A 23,101-nucleotide genomic window follows, 5' to 3' on the forward strand; every position below is an offset into this window, starting at 1 on the left:
TATTTTTATTTATTTATTTATTTATTTTTTTGTTTGGTGAATGTTATGATGTGTACCTATGGAGATGCCAAATCCCATCAAATTTTAATAAACAAGTAAAAGAAACCATTGTGAAATAATCATGTAGTGCTGATGAAGATTTCATAAAGCTGAAATGAAGTTGCTGAACTTCAGATTACACCTTATTTAATACCAAATGATGTAAGGCTCCAACTTCATGACAGAGATGGGTAGAATTTCCCAGTAAGCTTGTCAACAGGCATCCATGTGTTCATCTGAATGATAGTTGGCCCTTCCTGGTCCCTACACATTTGGTCTGTACCAGTGAAACTAGGGTCATATGCAAAGTATTTGGGAAATACATAATTTGACTAATAAGTGGAACATGCTGTGAACAAATGAACCATCAAGAGTTAGTTTTGCCCAGTTCACAGAGTCCATTGTCACACATTGCTAAACCATCAAAAGTATAATATTTTATGTTTAACAAGTTTTCAAGTTTGTTGCCATATACTCAGTATTATGTCTTTAGTTGTTTAGCAGTCTTTGTTGAGAAACACTGTGCACTATACAAATCCATCTGAAAAAGGAGGGCACAACCTACAAATTATAAAGTTTTTGCCCAAAAGAGACACTATATATGCATTAACTAATAAAAATTATTGCTCAATTTATCGAAGAACAATATAAAAATGGGAGCTATTTAAATCTATATGTAACATTCCAGGAACTCTTGTTTGAATCCTTTGGTAGTTTAGAACTAACTGTGTGTTTCAGGAAAATTGGTATTATAAGACTTTGTTGCATGCATTACATTCAACTTACAATTACAAGTCATGCATCAAATAAAAGAGCAGTTCCAACAGTTTTGTTTGTATACTTTTGTACATGCACATGCATTGTTTCCTGTGCATCCCATTAGAAAGTGCTAGTAACAATAATGGCTACTAGCGGCCAGATAGCTTGTTGTGTTTTATAGTTTGAAAGGACTCAGTCTGTTTTAGAGTGCTACATGCATTCTGTATTAAGTTCCACAGTAATCCTCCATGTCGTAATAATACCCATAGATGGTATCATCAGTTTGAAAACACTGACTCTCTCTGCAAAGGGAGTAGTACATGACAACAAAGGGTGACTGAAGAACATGTTGAATGAGTCAGAGAGGCTTTCGTGCATAGCCACAGGAAATCAGTTCTGTAGGGTAGTCATGAATTAGCAGTTCCAGTATGTCTATGTGGAGAGAAAAGAGACACCTAGAACTATGTCCTTATCATCTGCAGTTGTTACCCACTCTAAAGCTTACTCCAACTTTGTAAACAATATGTTGCTAAACAAAGACAAGGTATTCTGGATTGTGTCATCTTCAGTGATGAATGAGGACACTCATGAATTTGATTTCAGAATTTCAGAATTCTGAAATGTAGTATAGAGGGTGTAGCAGAAAGCTGACAAAGGCTCAGGAGACAAATACAAGATGAGATGTCAATGACTAACAGGAATGCATGATGTACTCACACTTGCAGACAAAATAGTCTCATATCAATAATTTCAATCAGAAGGGACCTTTGTTTACCCAGAGCTGTACTTCAAGTCAATTCAGCAGCCCTTATTTGTCTGTTGAGAGAATTAGGGTGGCCTACAATCACATGTGATTAATTTCCTGCAATTACACATGTGAAAATTCCTCTTCTTTTAGGTGAACCTCTCCATCCAGGTGGGCAGTTCAGGAATAGATTAAAATAATTTAAATTTCAAATACTGTAAGAATAGGGAAATTGGATAGTGCATTTAGTATCATGCACTAAAATATTAAGGCTTGGGAAACAATGTTAATAATCATAGTATTTACTTAAATGAATGAGGAAGTGGGAATTCAGTTTATGCACTTTGTCTGAGCATCATGCAAAAACAGAAATAGAAATGTTAGATGGTGAAGATTATTAGTTATCAGTTACCTTTTGCAAAAGTAAAATGAGTAGTTTACAACTAGCATTCCACAGGTTCAAAACTGGTACTACTCCTGTGTCTGCTCTGTATAAATAATCTCCCATTTTACACTGATGAGCATAAACATCACTCTTTGCTGATAATGCAACCATCATAATCAAGCACAGTTCATTCAATTCTATAGAAGTGAACAACACCAGTAATGGTACAGCATGGGTAATAAGAAAGACATAAAATTGATTGTTCAAAATTTCTGGGTGTGTATATTTGTCAAAAACTGAATTGAAAATCACTTATTACACATCAGCTCAAATGCTCCAGGTCATCCACATTTTCTCTTTAAGAATTTACTGAGTTTAGTGATGAAAGCATTAGAAAATTAACTTACTCTCTATACTCCCATTCATTTATGTAATATGGAGTAACTTTCTGACACAATTCCATATATAGGCACTAGGTATTCATTGCACAGAAATATACTGAAAAGATAATATCTGATATCTTTCCTTAGACTTAATATAGGCAACTGTTTAAAAAAAATTATGCATATTATAACAGCCTCATAATACAGTTACTTGATTTTGTTGTGAATAATCTGCCAAAATTTCAAAATTAACAATAGCATTTATAAATATCAAATTCACAATTTGGCCTAAATCTTGCACACAAAAGAGGAAGGTATGCACTCATAAAACTGCTGATCGATGGTGAAGTCGTATAGGCTTAAATAGGATTGTAAAAGTATAACCCTTTATTTCTTGAAAATACTTGTGAAGTACATCCTAATGGCTCAGAATTTGTTACATTTAAATATGTACTAAAGTCATGCAAAAATTGGTGACCTCTTAGGTGTATGCTTCCCTTGTTAGTGAAATTTAAATGTTAATGAGAAATTTTTTAGACTACAGTTAAGCTAATATTTAGTTTGTTCTTGGTATGAACTGTTGTTAGATGCAGGCTTTATCAATGACTTGCATTATAAGTATTTCCTTGCATCATGGCTGCTTTAGTATGGCTCAGTGATAGGTACAGATAAAACAAGTTAGTTTGTTTATCATAGCTGTACCATTTACAGCAAGAATTAGGATGGTAAATCCTATGATAAAAATTTGATTGACAGAAGGGATCTACATTGAAGTCACCCAGGGGAAATCTACCTGCCCAATATATCAGCTTCATAGGAGAAGACTTAACTTTAAAAGTTGGAAAAGGTAGTACATTAAAGATTGACAGAAATGTTTAAAGAAAAACATAAGTCAGCAATGCCGATTATTTATTCCTCACTTTCATCTAATCTGTTTACTCAACAACCTTGATTGTGGCACATGAGCTTTCTTTGCAGGGGGGGGGGGGGGGGGGGGAGAAAAAGAAAGAAAGAAATGGAAAATTATAAAGGAGCTGATGACTTTGGCTGTACAGCTTGTGTGAATGAAATTTTGTTATGATGTTCAACACATACTATAAAATCAGTGCAACTTTCAAATGCTTCTATGGCTATCTATATACATTTTTATGAATGTGTTTGTTTGTTCGACAGTTATGCATGTTTCTACATTATACTTCCCAGGCAGAGTACTGGTCACCTTGTTATATACTTATGATTAGCTCAATGGATACTTCAAGTGAGTGCTAAAGAAATTTAATGCACTACATCAGTCTGCAATATTTGTATGTTTATTATCCACCAAGGAAGTGTTATAGACTCCTTGCTGTTCCTAATCAATATAAATGATTTAGGAAAGAATCTGAGCAGCTCTCTTAGATTGTTTACAGATGTTGCTTTCATTAGCCATATTGTAAAGTCATCAGAAGATCAGAACAAATTACAGAATGATTTAGACAAGATATCTGGAAGGTGTGACAAGACACAACTATGAGAAGTGTGATGTTCTCCACATGAGTACCACATTTAAAAATCTTTTGAATTTTGGTTACATGATAAATCATACAAATTTAAAGGCTTTCAGTTTAAGTTAATACACAGACATTATAATTACTAAAAACTTAAACTGGAATCATCACATAGAAAATGTTGTGGAAAGGTGAACCAAAGACTACATTTTACTGTCAGAACACTAAGAACATGCAACAGATCTTCTAAAAATACTACTTTTTAACTATGTTAGTCCATTTTCTACTGGAGTACGTCTGCATGATATGGAGCTCTCACCATATATGATTGCTGGAGGACGTTGCAAAACTTCAAAGAATAGTAGCTCCTTCTGTATTATCATGAAATAGGGATGTCACAGATATTAAATGCAAGTTTATGTGCCAATAATTAAAACAAAGGTGTTTTTCATTGAAGTGAGATCTTCTCACATAATTTCAATCAGCTATGTACACTTTAAAATGCAAAAATAAATTGTTGACTTCCATTTACATAGAGAGAAATGACCTTCATAATAAAATAAGGAAAATCAGCACTTGCATGGAGGGATTTAGATCTTCACTTTCCCGTGTGTTGTTCAAGAGTGGAAAGTTGAGAAATACTGTGAAAGTGGTTCTACGAATCCTCTACCAAGCACTTAAGTGTGAATTGCAGAGTAGTCATGGAGATGTAGATAATTAAAATACATAGTTGAAAACAAATGTATTAAAAGATGATCAGTACTCTGTCCAAAAAGTGTCATGTACATACTTGTGATAATATTTTGTTCTGAAACACAGTCTTCTAATTTCATTGTGATGAAAAATGAATTTAGCTTTATAACCAAGTATAACATGAATTCTTGCAGGAACTTCCAAATACAGAGGAACCAAATATTTTGTATTATATGCTCCAATGTTTGCACATTTTGTGCTTGCACGGTGATGCTTTAACCAAAGCAGCAAAGGACCAGCCAGGTTTCCTCATATGGTGCCAAGAAAATCTTACAATAAAAAAGTAAGTTTAGTAATAAATTTATCAGTGGCCAAGTCAATGCAGCTGATATGGTGACTATGTCAAATTATACATATATACTGTAGATATCAGCTGCTCCAGATATGATGATACATCTCCATGTATAACTGTGGTATGGTTGTCTCTATTGACAAAGCTACACTCATCTCCATAAATTAAGGAATATTTTACAGCTGTGTAAAACATGGTCTGTGGTGACACTGTGTGAACTTAGCTTGGTTGGTAATATATAAATATGTGACATAGTTGACATACCTGTACGAGTTTACTTGTTGTGCCTGCAACTGTTCATTTTCAGCTTAGAAAAGTTGTTCTGTGTGCTCAGCAACCCACTGGTTGCAGTTTCTTCATGTAAATGCTCAGTGTGGCTCAAAAATCTATGAATGGATCCAGGAACAGTGTACTGTTCACATATGGGTTACAGTTTAGTACAATGACTAATTCTAACTGTCTATTCTGCTGTCATGCTACATTAGTAGGGCCCTAATGCCAGTCCAGAACAAATCTTCCAACTTGCCCCATTGTTATAAGTCAATGCCCACTGGCAGCCAATCTTTAATTCTTTTGCATCTTGGTCAATGGAGAAGTTTTAACTCTAACATAAAATCATTTCTCCTTGACAATTCCTTCTATTGCGTGCATGAATTTCTGTTTAAAACCTGTCAGGCCTTAAAAAATTAAAAAAATTAAAAAAAAACTATTTTTAAGTGTAGTGTCTTGTATAGGACTAAAAAAATTAAATGATCACTTGTATTAACACTAAAGATTTTTACATATTTCATAAACTGACTCATTCCATATCATTGCAGTAAAGGTGTCCTTCAAAAGTCTCTGGATCATTAACGAACTAACTGTGAGGTCAATGGAGAATGGTGCTTAATGGAGATTGATAGTCAGTGGAGAGAATGATGGTCAGTGGAGAATGATGATCAATGGAGAGAATGATGGTCAATGGAGAGAATGATTTCAATAGAGAATGATGGTCAATCGAGAAGTTTTAAATCTAACATAAAATCATTTGTCCTGGACAACTCCTTCTACTCCATGAACAAATTCCTTTTTGAAAACTAGTATCCTGTAAAAAATGTAAAAAATTATAAAAAAATAATTTTTAAGTGTTGTGGGTTGAGTATAACTAAAAAATAATACATTCATTTCCATTAACAATTACCATTTATGCATATTTTATAAACTGACTCATTCCACACCACAGGAGCTCAGTATATCAGTTCACCTGATGATGGCGACATGTATGATCGCCGAAATATTGTGCCCGTTGGACACAGTAGACCGGCAGTACACCCGTGGATATTTTGAATACACCAATTAATTGGTTATTGGATAGTGATTGCACAGATCATGTTGTTAATAATGAAAATTATTTTTCTGAGTGCATAAATTTAAATGAGCCCTTGAATGAAAAAATGAAGACGGCAAACTTTTTGCAAGCTATAGAAACAGGAAATATAATTAGTTATTTTCTAGTTTATGATTACATGATTCCAACTGAAATTAAAAATGCATTTCATGTAAAGGACATGAGCATGAATTTGATTAGTTGTGTTAAAATAACAGAAAACACAAAATTATATCCATCAGCTATATCTCTAAGCTAACTACAATAATTTAATTGTGATTGTTTTGAAATAAGGTAGGCTGCATAAAATGACTAATAGACTTTTTAACAAAGAGATTAATTTCAATAGTGTGACTAGTGAGGATAATAAGTCACTAAAGGAGAAGTGGCATTATACACTGGAATATGTATATTTTAACAGTTTGATTATGTTGTGTAAACATCAGTTATCAGATGAATGCCAACAAAATTAGAATCAGATTTTATGAATGTAAATGTCATATTGAAAATGAAATGCGCAATTTACCTTTTGAAAACAACAGAAGCAAAGTGAAAGAAATGGTGGTGGTTAATCATACAGATTTAAATTGGTCTCACTCATTTCACAGTTTGCTTGAAGAAATTTATTTTCCTACTTTTAATTGATGATTATAGTAAAGCAGCTAGCGTCTTCACTATAAAATTTAAAACTCAAGTTTGTGATTGATTTGTGGAATATGTCAATGAAACTGAAACATTAACCAGTAAAATTATGAAGATACTGAAATGTGACAGTAGTAAAGAATATTTAAATTCAGAAGTTTATCAGTTTATAAGATGGCAAGGAATGACTTTAAATATGTTTCCTCCCTATGTACTTGAATTAAATGGTGGAGCTGTAAGATACTACATATCAGTTATTGATATGTCATGATGCTTGTTAGCTGAAGTGAGAGTAGACAGAAGATTTTGGCCTCAAGCAGTTTTCACAGCTATGTAACTTAAAAACAGAACTTTAGCTATTACTGTTGAAAGTATAACTTCTTATGAGATTTTCTTTCAGAGGAAACCTGATTTTAAATATTTAAAGTTGGATAGAAATAGGATATTTGTATGTTTACCAGAACATTTGAGAAAGTCAGACTGGGACTGTAAAGCAGACTTGGGAATGTTGATAAGCTAGAGTGAAGTTGGATACAGAATACTGATTAACAATAGAGTTATCATTGCCAGACATGTTGATTTTACAGAAGAGAATATCAGGTTTATTGATCTAAAGGACCCTGATTAAGGGATCAAACATGGAGTGATTCTGAGTGCAGTGAATCTGTAAATGAGGAAGTGGGAGAAACATGTACTGAAGGGAGTTCAAGCAATGATAAACAAGTATGTGAGTTGAGAAGGTCAACTAGTGTGTCCAAAGATATAAAGATTTTCTCATGAATAACTTCACTTCCATAAAATTGTGTAGTGCTCAGAGACTAGAAATTATGAGGAGGTGATGACTAATAATGAGTCAAAACCTTGGAAATAAGCAATGGATAAAAAAACTGAAAATTTTAATAAAAATAAAATCCTTAAATTTATAACTCAACTAGTAAATGTAAGTGTTCTTGATGTAAAGTGTGTTTTTACAAAGAAATCAGATACTGAAATCTGTAAACTGATATTAGAAAACAGAAAAAAATTGTGAATGATATTTATTCATTAGTTACTGTGATGCACATTTAAACTTTTGTTGTTATATTGTTGTCAAAATGGCTTAATTGTAAAACAAATGGTTGTACATACTGAATTTCTAAAAGGAAAAGTTTTCTCAGAAATTCATGTAAAGCAACCCCCAGAATACAAAGATCAAACAGGCAGAGTTTTAAGTTTTTTAGGCTATTATTTGCTCTGAAAGAAAGTCCTCAAGCATGGTATGATTATTTTAGATGCTAATCTTTCTTGAAAGTAAAGGGAAACTTAAGAAATTAACCTCTGTTGTCCAACTGATTTCAAATGAAATAGTTAGATGAAATAAAGAATTCTCTTAAGGATAAATATTGACTATAATTATGTAAAGAATGTAATGACTCTTAGCCAGGAAAGCTAGATTGAGTCTCAAGCTAAGAAACATAATATTGAGCACTACAATTTTTACAATACACTAATGGAAGTTAACTTAAAATCAGCACCAACACAAGATGCAAGTCATTATATTAAGTACAGGAACTTGGAAGATTTTCTCCTGTACATCAGCTCAGGAACACAGTCAGATATAACCTGGAGGGTAAACTATTTGAGTAGGATTCAAAATTGTTACAATTACACTCACTTTAATTACACTTTGCAAGTACTGAAATATTTGTATCAAATAAGAGGTTTGAAGTTAACACATGGAAGGACTGAAGATATTGATCTCTTAGAGTGTTTTGTAGATGTGGATTTGACAGGTGATTGTTTAGATTATAAGTCTACATCAAGCTATTTGATTTGATTATTTGGAAATCTAAGAAATGAGGAAGTGTTACAAAATCTTCTATTTTTGCTGAGTAGGTAGTATTGTCAGAAGATGTCACTGAGATTAAGTTAATTCTGGATATTTTAAATATTTCCAATGTGAAGTCTGATGAACTTGTTCATGTATATGAAGACAACTCAGGGGCAGTCAGTATTGCTAGATATGGTAAATTTACTAAAATTTCAAAGTATATGGAAGTACACTACCATTTTGTGAATGAATATTATAGGAATGGAATTATAGATATTTGTAAAATAAATTCAGAAAACTATGTAGCAGACATTTTTACTAGATCTTTGAGCAAGAATAAATTTGTAAAATTTCAAGAACTGTAGACTGTAATTTGATTGTGATATAAATAGAAGGAGGCATGTTGGAATATGGTACACTTCCATCAGTGGTATTGACAGTGTTGAGAGGACTCTTAGTAATAATAATAATAATAATATTGTCGTGTGACGAGGGCCTCCCGTCGGGTAGACCGCTTGCCTGGTGCAAGTCTTTCGATTTGACACCACCTTGGCGACTTGCACATCGATGGGCATGAAATGATGATGATTAGGACAAAACAACACCCAGTCCCTGAGTGGAGAAAATCTCTGACCCAGCCGGGAATTGAACCGGGCCCTTAGGATTGACAGTCTGTCACACTGACCACTCTGTAGTAAGTAGATATGTGTATACAACAGTTAGCCAGTTCCGTGCCTTGAGAGTGTTCACAGTGTACAGACCTTCTGTTAACACATATTCCTAACAATTTTAATCGTTTCTTCAATTCAGTCATTACTGTAATGTTCATGATAATAAAATGCATATCATAATTTGGTAAATTGGGTAACTTAACAGGCACCATAAAATTAAGTCTATAATTGAGGACCATTTTAACAAAAATCAATAAATGCAAGATACAGAATGTTACAGGAGAGGTATTTTTTAATTGTCCTCAATATCATGGATTTAATAAATTTCGAAACTATCATACTGTTCTTATGTAGATAGTGGTTCATGAAAGAATAATTTAAGTTCATCACTAATCTCCTTTATTCAGAAAAAATATAGAAATTACAAATTTTTACAAAACTCAAGGTATCCATGTTTTTATGTGTTTTTCTTCTTTAGAGGTACAAATACTTTTACATTTTTATTTGTATCTTTGCAAATGAGTGAGTGAATTTCAAATTTAGGAGCTGTTTTTATGCAGAAACTGATGCTCTATAACTTTCATGAGTTAAGTTACAGGCATTGGAATATGAACGTCACTCACTTTTTGCCCGAACTGGTAAAAATTGGTAGGTAATTCTATGCAAAATTTTATGCTCTATCATTAGGGCGTTTTGGAAATTTTCTGCAGGATATATTGTTTTAGCATTATAAGTGAAAAACTGAAAAAAAGTACTAATACTTCATGGTTTTTTGATCCGCAAAAGTTTAACACTAACCAAAAATCATTGCAAACTCATTTAACTTTTATGTGGGATGCCCAATGTTGATTAAAATTAGTTTCACGTTGTGCATATTTATTGGCCAGCAAAAGTCCAATTTGCCTACAGTAACCATAGTACAGAATTATCCTGGTCAGCTTTTATTTTATTAATATACATGCTGTCCCTAAAATGAAAAAGTTCATTGAGACACAAACAGCCTGTTTTGCTTGTTGTTTCCTTTGTTCTTTCAATATGGTTACAAATTGTATTCAGATATTCGTTTGAGGGTATAGTCATGAAGTTCTCACTCTTTTGACATTTATCTTACACTTTTCAGTACCTGAATTGTTTCAGAATATTCTGAATCTTCTAATGTCCTAATAAGAGCATACTACAACAGCTACTAATCTTGTAGTGAAACAGTATCTGAACATGAAAGAGAATTAAATGGGACAGTATGCATTGTTGTCCAACAAACATTTAATAAGCAGATGTCACATGATTGCCTGACAATAAAAACATTTGAACACCAAGGCTATTAAACTTAAATTTTAAATTTTATGCTCTAAAATTCAAGGGTTGGTTTTGTAGAATCTTGAAAAATGAAGATGTTCAGTTTTGTGAAAGTTGCTACATTCAGGCTGCTTGTAAAACAGCAAATATTCAGTTTTATTATATTTTCTTTTAGCCATTGTGTGAGGCTCATATTAAAGTATCAGAATCTGTTAAGTAACACATTTTGAAAAAAAATGGCGTTTGTTGAATTTTGTTAAAACAGTCCAGAATTTAAACTGCAGCTCTCATGTGTGGCTCTATAAAATCTGACTTTAAAATGCTGATCACTGTATTTCACACTTATTTGCTTGACGCATTCTTTGAAATGCCTCTCCCCTTTTGGCACTAATAATTATCTCATTACTGTGCAACAAGTAATTTTGTATTCGATCAGCAAACAAATACAGCTGTTTGCTAAACCATTCCATGTAATCTGCACTTCAGTACAGTTGAAAACCTGCATATTCATCGCTGTAACTGCAGTGCACGTAAAAAGCTATACTACATGGTTTATGCACAATTTTTGTACTAACCCCCAGTTTCAGTAAGAATTCAGTGTCTGCTTATGTGACAACTACTAGTTTTAATCATGACTTAGATATTATGAAATGATTTTCTGCTTGGAGCATGATACTTCTGACCAGTTTGAACTGTGAACAATCAACTAAATGAGCAACCAGCATGTCTTTAGAATAAAAAGATCATAAACAGCATTCATATTCTTCAATTTGATGCTGATGAGCAGTAATAATATTATGTGCTAGTTTTGAAAGGTTTTTAATCTAGCAGAAATGGTAAATTTCTGTGTTTGCTGCAGGAAGCATTAAGGGAATGAGATGCTTCTCACATTTATCATGTTTCAAAAAATACATCAGAAGCACTGTAAACTTTTCTTCTTTGTTTTCCTCTTCTGTCCATCCTGTAACATCCACTTATGCTGAGAGTACTCAAGACGTAGTAACAGATATATTTACATTGTTTCTCTCAAATATTCTTACATGATTCAATTCATCAGGAAACGATATATTAGCAAAGTTAAATACATCAGAATAAGGAATATAATTAGATGCATTGTCCAGTTTTCTGTGCATTCCCCAATAAAATCGCTTATTTATATTAATGTTAGTGAAAAATTTCATGATTTCTTTTAATGCCCATCTGGAAACTTGAACCTGGAATGTTTTCAGTTTTTCTAAAAGTTGGTCTTTGATTTTGGTTGAATACCATTCACTGATATCATCAGACAGTGATAGAGGCATGTTCTTGGTCTTCATTTACGTTTCCCTATCTTCACCTGGCTTGAGCAGTAGGAATTAACAGACAAGTGAGACGTTCATAGTAAGTGGTCAATTCTACTCCCACACTCTGTTGTTAAAAGCTGGGAGGCATGCAGTAAGAAATGGTTTGGGATCCTTAAACCCATCATGGTTGCCTATTATGCCAGTACATATTTGATTTTTAAGAGCTGAATCCACACTAACCCATTCTAGACTGTCATAATTGATTTTCACGTCATTTGTAGGTGGCTCACACATCATTTATAATTATATCAAGTACTACTTTACTTAGTATCAGTTTGATGCTGACAAAGAATGGTGGCAATGATAACAATAATAATGGCAGTGCTGATGTCCACACAGTTCAGCCTAACAAGGTCATCTTCTCCTTGTGTGGATTGTCAACTGCCATGGCTGCTTGCAGAGTTTCTGCTGCTCAGTCAGGAGGAGGAGTGTGCTAGACTGCAGATTCTCCACTGCTGTCCACAGATTCTTGACTGCTGCTTGCAAATTCTGTAGCAATGAATGAGAAAAATTATGTCTGAGATTAATTCATAGATAAGAAACATATTGTAATGATATATTGTGTAAGCAGAAGATTACTTACTCCCCCCTCCCCCATGTGTCAAATTTCAACTCTTTTATCTCCCTCCATCTGCTGCATATATGAGTTATTGGAGTGTTAATAGTGAAATATATATTTGTCAGACTTACATATTTCAGTTACAAAGGAGCTCACCACATTGTTGATAGCTATGATGATGATGAAGGTGGCAGGTGTGGCAGAGCAGCATCAATGGATAAGCTACAAGTCTTCGTAGTTTGCCACAGTGCTGAGTCAGGAGGCAAAAGTGTGATTACTAAGTAAAAAATGTGATTACTATCCATTATTCTGCAAGTTTTCTATCTCTTTGTTGTGTTGACATTTGCAAGGAACATGATCTCCAAGGCGCAAGCTATCCCAGAAACTCAGTTTCATGGATGTGTACATTGAGTCTCATGCAATGGCAGGGGGAGCTGATGAACAGAACTTGCATCGGTTTTCACCAACAGAGTACAGGAGCTGAATTGGTCAGTTAAAATGAATGTCTCACTTATCTGTTAATTCCTACTGCTCAAGTCAGGTGATGTTAGGACAATGTATATGAAGACAAAGAACATGCCTCTATCTCTGTCTGGTGATATTAGTGAATAGTATTCAACTTCCAAGCCATATCTTATGAGCTGCAACACACTTACCAGCAATTGCTTGTCACCTCCATCTATAAGATAAGTCACCTGGGCACTACTTGCTGCAGTGCCCAGGTGACTCTTCTCTTATAGACTGCTTGCTGCAGTCTTCCAATGTAATACTGCCTTGGCCTATATTTTCAATTATTCTGCAGAAGCAAATACAAATACGATACCCAGAAATAATAAAACATCGCATAAATGGATTTGGTCTCTCTGATCTTGATTCACATGTGTATATGCTACTTGTCTATGATTAATTGTGCCAAACTGATGCAAGCAGATGACAAACTCCAAGGATGAAGCTCTGATACATTTTATAAACATTTTGAATTCAGGGAATAATTTTTTCATTACATTACTTTAAAATTTGTGCGTAATCTCAGACCAATGGTACAGGATGAAACAGAATTTTGCAGAGACTCCATTACTTGTTCTCAGATGATGGCAGGCACAGATGTGAAGGGGTTACAATGTGCTTGGTGTGCAATGTGCAAGGTGTGAACCTTCCTTGTGATGATCAAATTTGGTCAACCAGAACCTTGACAAAATGTTTTCCTGCAATCACACTCCCATGCAATGCAATATTAGGCCTCTGTCACGTCCAGATGCCTCTAAAATCTGGATATTGCACAATTCATTCAGCGAGCCAAATGGAGACACCCTTCAAAATTCTGTCAGGTGCTGATATTGCTGTCTCACACAACTACAAAGAATCTCTATGTCCTTCACAGTGATCATTCAACATCTGACACAGTTCACACCCTTTATATCCAATGCAATCAGAAATTCGTGCATATGAAAAGAAGTGTTTGTGTAAATAGGAATTGCATAGCATTCATGTGATGAGACACCTCAAGGTAGCACTACAGGTATTATTAGCAACAAATTAAGATGCCATTGTACTGGGTAGTAGTCCCATGACAACTGTAGTATTGTGCTGTTTGTTACTTGGTAAACATGTCGTTTTTCAAGAGCAACAACTTTTCGTTGTTCAACAGTTCAACAGTACTTTACCGGTTGTTTATATGCACGTGTTGTAGACACATTATCTAGGAAATGTCCAGATAACACTGTGCCAAACAATTCAACAATACCAAGGTTAATTACCCATGCCCAGGAATGCAGATCAGTTTCAGACATGAAGACGAACAGGAAGCCAACCATTTTAATGATGTTAAACTAGCTGAGGTGAGGAATATGATGCTGCATTGGCTTCCAAAAAGTTCGGAGGGATTGTCAGGCCAATCTCAGATTTCATATGGCAGTGCTCACAAAGCGTTTGAAATATAAAATTTGAGGTATATCATGTTCATAGTATGCAGGAATTGACACCAGAGAAAGAAAAGCATGTAGCTTACTATACATGGTCTCAGTCATATGTTGACATCTATGGAATTGCTGAACTGGCCCAGGTTTTCTTTACTGATGAGGATGATTTAGCCTTATTGGATATATGAATACTCAGAATCCAATGATTAGGTCAACTGGAAATTTACTTACCTTTCACGAAAAACACTTACACTCTCAGAAAATTGGAGTGTGGTTTGCTGCATCACATTGTTGAATTCTGAGCCTATTTTATTTGAACATACAGTGAACTGTGTTGTGTACCACTGCATCATTAGACAGTTTATTTTGCTTCTTGAAGCAGATGTGCATGACTTTTCAATAACCTCGTATCTTATCATGCCCGGTAATAACACCTATGCACTCTGGTGATCTTTCTAACTGTCACATAAAATTATAGCTCTGTCATTTACATACAGACATGAAGTTACATTTACATCAGACCATGTCTTGTGGGTGTTTCACTTTTTTTTGTCAAGCTTTGTATTTTTATGGATTTCTGTCATTTGGTATTTTGAGTTGTATGCCCTAAAGATAAATGCTGGCAAATCCTTTTGTTGCTTTATGAACTGAATAATGTTTTAATTCATTAACCTCCAGATTGATAGAAATAACACAGAGGAGCTTATAGACTATCTTTTTGGGAATTGTAGGCATTAGGGACTAGGTGCCTATCTGCCTACTAATCTGCTAGTGGTGATAGATGTAAGGAAAAGTGAAAAAGTAGCCGAACCTATCTTGTATGTTTCATGTTCTTGTAGTGCTAATATAGATATATATTGTAATTTTAAAATGTGTTTCTTTTGTAGCCTCTGGGACCTCTGCAGTGCTGAACACTCACATATATGTCAAGTATGTGTACCACTTCTACTTCATTGTGTTACACTACCTTCTGGATCTGATGTTTTCTGGCCAATAGTTCAAAGGGAATTCCAAAGTACTGACTGGAGAGTGAGATTTGTGGCAGGTATGTTGAATTCCCTTTTTAAAATATGTGAATTACACTGATAACTACAAATATTCTACATATGTGAGTCTTCTAAAAAGAATAATGTGTATTGTATAACATTATGACAATTCCAAACATACCTTGTGTCAGCATGTTAACTTATTATTCCTAAAAGTGTTCCAACTCAGAAAATCGTATTGTTTTATCTTTCAAGCTCAATATATGTATTCTTAATTTGCTTTAGGGTAGTGAATCTTGGACACCACTTATGGTACAGATGGCTTCTGGTTTTACATACCACTTATGGCTTACCTCAATTCTGAAACCTCAGCACTGTAAAGTCTTCTTATCCACTTCTCAGTGAAGATCTTCTCCCATATGACTTGACACATCAATTCAGAGTAGTTATAGCTTCCCACTTCAACATGTAATACTCTTGAGCCTGGTAGCTACTAGGTGTTCTTTGGATATAGCTCCCAGGCAAAGAGTTATGTCCAGTCATTACTGCTGGTGTATGTATTTGGTTCTAACAGTTATTACAAGCTGCAGCATAGTTGTGTTTACATACACTGCATTACAGGGAGTATACAAATATCTTTTTTTTCTATTTTCAGTCTATGATTATAAAATATAGCATTCATACTATCAATTTTAGTCAATACTAATCATCCTCAGACCACATAAGGATATTTTGCATGACTCTCGGTCTGTACCCCCACAGTGAAACCCTGGACACCCCAGTCTTTACTCAGTAGGTTAAAGTCACATTCAACTAGTATTACATAGGCTGATTATTTACACACTGCTGACCATAGACTCTCTTTGAATGACTCTAGAACTGTCAAAACTGAATTGGGAAGTTGTTAAAAACATGCAAAAACATGCATTTAACTTGGCTTCACCTACACATGTTATATGTGACCACATAACTTCACTGGCACACTTAACTTTGACCTCAATAGAGACAATATATTTGCCAATTGCAATGAACATTCCCCTTCTTATGGCCTCTAATCTGTCTTTTATTATACATTCCATGACTCGCTAAATATCTCAGACCTTTCCACTTCCCGGGTTCCCGGGTTCGATTCCCGGCGGGGTCAGGGATTTTCTCTGCCTCGTGATGACTGGGTGTTGTGTGATGTCCTTAGGTTAGTTAGCTTTAAGTAGTTCTAATTTCTAGGAGACTGATGACCATAGATGTTAAGTCCCATATTGCTCAGAGCCATTTTGAACCTTTCCACTTGAGGTTTCAGCCAGCTTTTGGTTCCAAGAAAAATTTGAGCACGGGAACATTCCTGGGGGAGAGGGGGGGGGGGGAGGCAGTAAATGGGGGCTGTATTATGAATACTTCAACAATTTACTGCTAAAATTATGACAGTTGAAGTGTCTTTATTCTGAATGCCATTTGACTTCCCTTTCTGCATATTGACTGGTGAGTGTTCAACAGAGTACCTCAAACTACTGCGTAGCCAAAAAAACTCTCATGTGCACTCCACAAGTACTCTGCTACCTGAGTAGCTGCCTCCTGTGTGTAGTGCACCCCTGACCTATCAAGGGGAGTCCTACAAATCCCCACACAGTAACACAGGTCTAGAATTCCGCAGCCAAGACCATTAAAGAGTTAATGAAGCCTTTGGTTGAGACCCTCCACCCTGTTCCAAACCAAAGGATCCCAATCAACTCTAGGAACAATACTGCAAATTGTGAGCTGTGCTTGCACCCTCCACGTAAGGCTAGCAGTCATCACCATCACTGCCAGCTGCATGTATGAACTGAGGATATCCTCAGAACCCATGTGACATGCATCGTTGGTGCTGATGTGAGCCACAACTTGCAGATAACTGCACCCTGCACCCTCAATAGCCACAGCCAAGGCCACCTCCATGTCTCAGATGAGGCCCCCTGACAGACATACTGAGTGCACATTGGCTATCTTTCCAGCCATAAATGCTATCTGCCTAAGGAGCTCCACAACTTGCCTAATGTTGGCGCTCCCAGTAACAAGTAAACCCCTCCCTCCGTGTGCCTGCTTGTACCCTGCTGCAGCAGCGGCCACCTATCTACTCACAGGGTGAATGGGTGAGGCTAGGCAGCCAGTCTCCACATTTTCCCCCACCTCGAGCAATGCGAACACATTACCCCACGCCACTCACCCTGCTCTGAGGGTGGATCCACAGTGTCAGGTTCACTAGAAGGTGCCTCAGAAGCAGAGCACATGGACAAAACAAGCCACACCTGAGGTACCCTATGTCACAAGCCAGATTTTTCACCTCACCTACAGCCTTAGGCAGGAGCCTGAAGATGACTGACCATAGACAAAAGCACGTTCAGCTGTTCACAAACTCCTGCATCCGTACACAGCATGCATACATCCTAACCATCCTAGCAAGACCAACTGAAGACGTAAACTACAGAAGCAGACAGAATCCTAGATACACAGTTTGCTGCCCTCCTGATGTCACCAATGGATACTGATGCATTAAGGAGCTATGTACCTGGCTGTTCAGCAAGCAATTATTTTGCTACAGACTTAATGAATTCACCCTTACAAAAACGTGAGATTGAACATCTTAAACAGAATAACATGCACAAAATTTAATAAATGTACTGTGAGGAACAAAAAGAAAAGGATAAACACTTAACTTGCCATCCTGTAGATGTATATCAGCCATGAGCTGTGACTTCATTGACTGCCTTAATAAATGAACGGACAATTGCCTTCAAAACGAAATAAATGAGGAATTATTGCACTACGGTTGGTTGGTTTTGGGGAAGGAGACCAGACAGCGTGGTCATCGGTCTCATCGGATTAGGGAAGGATGGGGAAGGAAGTCGGCCGTGCCCTTTCAGAGGAACCATCCCGGCATTTGCCTGGAGTGATTTAGGGAAATCACTATTGCACTACGACTGAATGACTTTTACACTTACAAAAATGTGAGATTGCACCTCTTAAACAGAAAAACATGGACAAAATTTAATAAATAAAATATGCTATGAAGAAGAAACAGAAAACATAAACACTTAATTTACCACACTGTAAATGTATACCAGCTGAGAACTGTGGCCTTGCTGACTGCCTTACTAAATGAATGAACAGATGCATTCTAAACAAAAAATACAAGCAACTACTGCACTACAGACTGACTGAATTTACACTTTCAAAAACATGATTTAGTTTCTTAAAATGTAAAGAATGAGCATTTTAAGCTGACTGATGAACAATTCTACTACTGCCAACACATATTGCACATTAGAACCACAAAGATAAGATATGAGTAATTAGGGCTCATAAGGAGGCATATAGATAGTTGTTTATCCCTTGATCTATTTGTGAGTGGAACAGGAAGGGAAATGACTAGTAGTTAATCTCCACCATGCTCTGTACAGTGGCTTGCAGAGTACCTATTTAGATGTAGATGAAGATAAAGCTATAGGAGAAGACCAACACAATTATGGACAACAATTTCAAGTACAGATAAGCAGTTTATTCACTGAAATAATTTTTTCATAAATTTTTTCATAAATATGAAAATTGAGACACAAAAGCATGAATGCAGACAGGTGGAATAACATTTAAATAAAATCCAAAATTAAGCTAAAGTTGCATCATCATACAGCATATTTGAGGTCAGCTAGGCTTCATTGAAGAATTTTCCGAATACAGTGCAACCAAAGCCCCTGTATAATAGGAAGCATGATGTGGATGGTGGGCTAAACATAACAGACTATGGCACAGTTATGGTACAGATATCATGTAAGAGTCTCTTTTAAAATGTAAATAAGTGTGTGGCCAGACAGATACTCCTGCAAAAACATGATGCCACATCTTAACACACTATATATTAGAGCACAATGGGAACATAACAGTGCATCTGTACTATAGAACATTTTAAGGATTCTAAGATCACAACAGTACTGACTTAGCTTTTTGCTTAGCAGTTCCATATGTTTCTCCCACCTTAAATGCTTCATCTTGCCATTCTCCTAAAAATTTGTTCTGATGTGTTTAGTGTGTCTGCTGCTATGTTGGTTTATTGTTTGTTTGTCATATAGCTGAAGTTTTTCCAAACTTTTTTTTCTTCACAATTAATCTGTTATCCATAAAATATGTGTTTGCTTCTTCTGTGACTATTGTGACTTTCACCTGTAGGTGACTTTCATTCATAGCTTCAACAAACAGACTTGTGTCATCAGCAAACAATATCGTATTTGCTGCTGATATGCTGCTTGGCATATCATTTATAAATAATAACAATAACAGTGGTCCCAGTATGGGCCCCCATGGTAACATGTACTTGACTCTCTGGTATGCTGATGAGTAATCTCTGCCTGTATCTTGTAGCTCCATCCTTCAACACCTCTTAGAAAAATATGATTTGAACCAGTTGTATGCTACTCCAAAAATCCCTATATGGAATCTATTAATTTTGTCACTAGATAGTATAGGTTACATAGTTTTTGTAAAAAACAGGAATAGCAGTGGGTGTAATGTGTGAGAAGTCACTGAATAATTTTTTCATTTTCAGTTGAGAGAGTTACAGTTATAGCTCGCTTCATGGATTCAACACCTCTACGAAACATTCAGCCACTGCAGTCAGCTCTGGCAAATGCTTTCTGTTACCTTATTTCCAGTATGGATGACGCAAATGTGGAGGTAGCGCAGAGAGCTACTCTATACCTTGGAACTCTTCATGATACTGCTATCAAGGTGAGCTATAGCTGTATCTGACAAGGTACAGTGTAACATTTTCAAAATATAGTGCTTCCATCACATCCATTTCTGACAGCTAGCATAGAACTGACAAAGTATCTTATCTTCAAGCTGTGTAGGTTAATTGCAATCTTATCAAGACCAGATGCATTTTGCTTTATTTTAAGCGTCTTCAAGTGGTCAGGTTTTTTTGTTGTTTATTGCATTATTATTTGTCCTCCATGTGTATGTGTTGAGTTTTGCACACAGCACTTTCACTCCCCTTAACACATTTACACTTTTGTGTTGAGAAGTACCCCCGTCGTCTCCCCATTTTGTGAGGACAGTGATACTTCCCAACATGAAAGTATAAATGTATTTAGTGCAGTGAAAGGGCTGTGTGTAAAAACTCAACACATGCACATGGAAGATGAAGACAAATGCAAAAAACCTGACCATTTCAAGATGCTCTAAAATAAATCAAAACATGTCTGGTCTTAATAAGACTTTTATTACAATTGCTAAATATGGCAGTTAACCTACACAACTTGTATATGTGCAACTGTGGAAAAAAGGTCAAAAAACAAAGAAGACAACATTAGCTTATCTTCACTTCAGATAATCTGAAATCTGTCCCATTAAATTATTGCCTGCTGTCAACATGATAGTTGAATTCAAATTATCTACCCATTACATAATATATACACTGAAAAGTCAAAGAAACTGACACACCTGCCTAATATTGTGTAGGGTTCCTGCGAGCACACGGAAATGCCACAACACAATGTGCCATGGGCTTGACTAATGTCTGAAGTAGTGCTGGTGGGAATTGACACCATGAATCCTGCAGGACTGTCCATAAACCCATAAGAGTATGAGGGAGTAGAGATTTTTTCTGAACAGAAAGTTGCAAGGCAGCCCACATATGCTCAATAATGTTCATGTATGGCAAGATTGGTGGCCAGCAGAAGTGTTTAAATTCAGAAGAGTGTTCCTGGAGTCCTCTGTAGCAATTCTGGAAATAGTGCATGTCACATTGCCCTGCTGGAATTGCCCAAGTCCATCGGAATGCACAATGGACATGAATGGATGCAGGTGATCAGACAGGATGCTTACGTGCCTGTCACCTATCAGAGTCATATCTAGACATATCAGGGATCCCATATCACTCCAACTGCACACACCCCACACCATTACAGTGTCTCCACCAGCTTGAACAGTCCCCTGCTGAAATGCAGGGTCCATGGATTCACGAGGTTGTCTCCATACCTGTACATGTCAGTGTTGACGGGCCCAGGCAAGACATAAAGCTTCATGTCGTGCAGTCATCAAGGGTACACGAGTGGGTCTTCATCTCCAAAAGCCCATATTGATAATGTTTCATTGAATGGTTCACACACTGACTCTTGTTGATGGTCCAGCATTGAGATCTGCAGCATTTGTGGAAGGGTTGCATTTCAGTCACATTGAACGATTCTCTTCAGTCATCGTTGCCCCCATTCTTGCAAGTTCTTTTTCCAGCTGCAGCAATATCAAAGATTTGATGTTTCACGGGAGTCCTGATATTCACAGTACACCTGTGAAATGATCCTATGGGGAAATCCCCACTTCATCGCTACCTTGGAGATGCTGTGTCCCATTGCTCATGCACCGACTATAACACCACTTTCAAACTCACTTAAATCTTGTTAACCTACCATTGTAGCATCAGTAACTGATCTAACAACTATGCCAGACACTTTTTGTCTTATATAGGTTTTGCTGACTACAGGAACCTATTCTGCCTGTTTACATACCTCAGTATTTGAATAACCATGCCCTTAGCAGTTTCTTTGGCACTTCAGTGTATTATTATCTACCATATCAGCAGACAACTTCTCTTCACATTAACATTCAACAGTTCCTGCAAACAGTGTAACAATCAAGAAAACTTCAGAAATAAAATGAGATCTGGAATCCAAATGGTACTGTCATTACAATATAATACAATGATCTTTGATTGAAATGCCTATTATTCAAATCAGTTAAGAGTTCCAGTGTGTTCAAGTTTAAATTGCCTGTTTGGAGAATGTTATCCCTTTTCAGGGCATGTGTTTAACATCATGGGCAAAGTAAATAATTCTGTGAACATCTCAATGAAATGATACAGTGTTGCTTGCAATCTCCTGATTTTCTTATTTCACATTCTGAAAGTCAGGTCTTAGTGTATATTTTCAAACAAATTATTTGAAAATGGATCCTAATACATAAAGTGAATCATACATGTAATTCTACAAATAGAGAATTTCTAGCTGAATATGCAGTTAAAATGCACTCCTTCAATTTTCTGACAATTTTTTTTAAAAAAAAACTTAATTTGCATGTCCCTTACCCTATTACAATCCAAGTAAGTGTACCTTTCCTGTTTATTTATTTATTGGATACACTTTTCATGCTATAATATGAATAACGAAGTACTTTGTTGACTCATAAATTTAGCCAATATAAAAATCATGTTTTCTGTTGAAACATGAAGCAAACATTATTTACATTTTGAAAACAGTGATGTCATTAAAAGCCTTCTAGTTCTTATTGTTACAGTGATTGCCTACTGGATAACACACACTAATTGTAGGTACAACAGGTGACAGGCTTCAGTTCATGGTATGTTACTATGAAAATGCAATCAGTCTACAACAAAGATCGCCTACAAAATACTTGACCCATCCTAGAATACTAGAGTATTAGAATATTGTTCATGTGTGTGTGTGACCCATACCAAACACAACTAACAGGAGACATTGAAAACATACAATAAAGGACAGCACAAATGCTTATAAGTATGTCTGACCAATGGGACAGCATCAAGGAGATGTTGCAATAAATCAGCTGGCATATCTTCAAGAAAGACACAGAATATTCTGTGAAAGTCTACTTACAAAGTTCCAAGAAC

The 23,101-nt window shown here is 35.8% G+C and overlaps 1 protein-coding gene across 1 annotated transcript in view; it reads left to right on the forward strand.

Moving 5' to 3' along the window:
- LOC126248502 (protein unc-79 homolog) overlaps positions 1-23,101 on the forward strand; it is an 875,350-nt gene that overhangs the window by 317,508 nt on the left and 534,741 nt on the right. Inside the window, exons 20-22 of the mRNA XM_049949540.1 lie at positions 4,686-4,834; positions 15,337-15,494; positions 20,006-20,187. Coding sequence (XP_049805497.1) covers positions 4,686-4,834; positions 15,337-15,494; positions 20,006-20,187 — 489 coding nt within the window. The remainder of the gene's footprint in view (positions 1-4,685; positions 4,835-15,336; positions 15,495-20,005; positions 20,188-23,101) is intronic.

The sequence above is a fragment of the Schistocerca nitens genome, chromosome 3 (assembly GCF_023898315.1).
Source record: "Schistocerca nitens isolate TAMUIC-IGC-003100 chromosome 3, iqSchNite1.1, whole genome shotgun sequence".
Classification (NCBI taxonomy): domain Eukaryota; kingdom Metazoa; phylum Arthropoda; class Insecta; order Orthoptera; family Acrididae; genus Schistocerca; species Schistocerca nitens.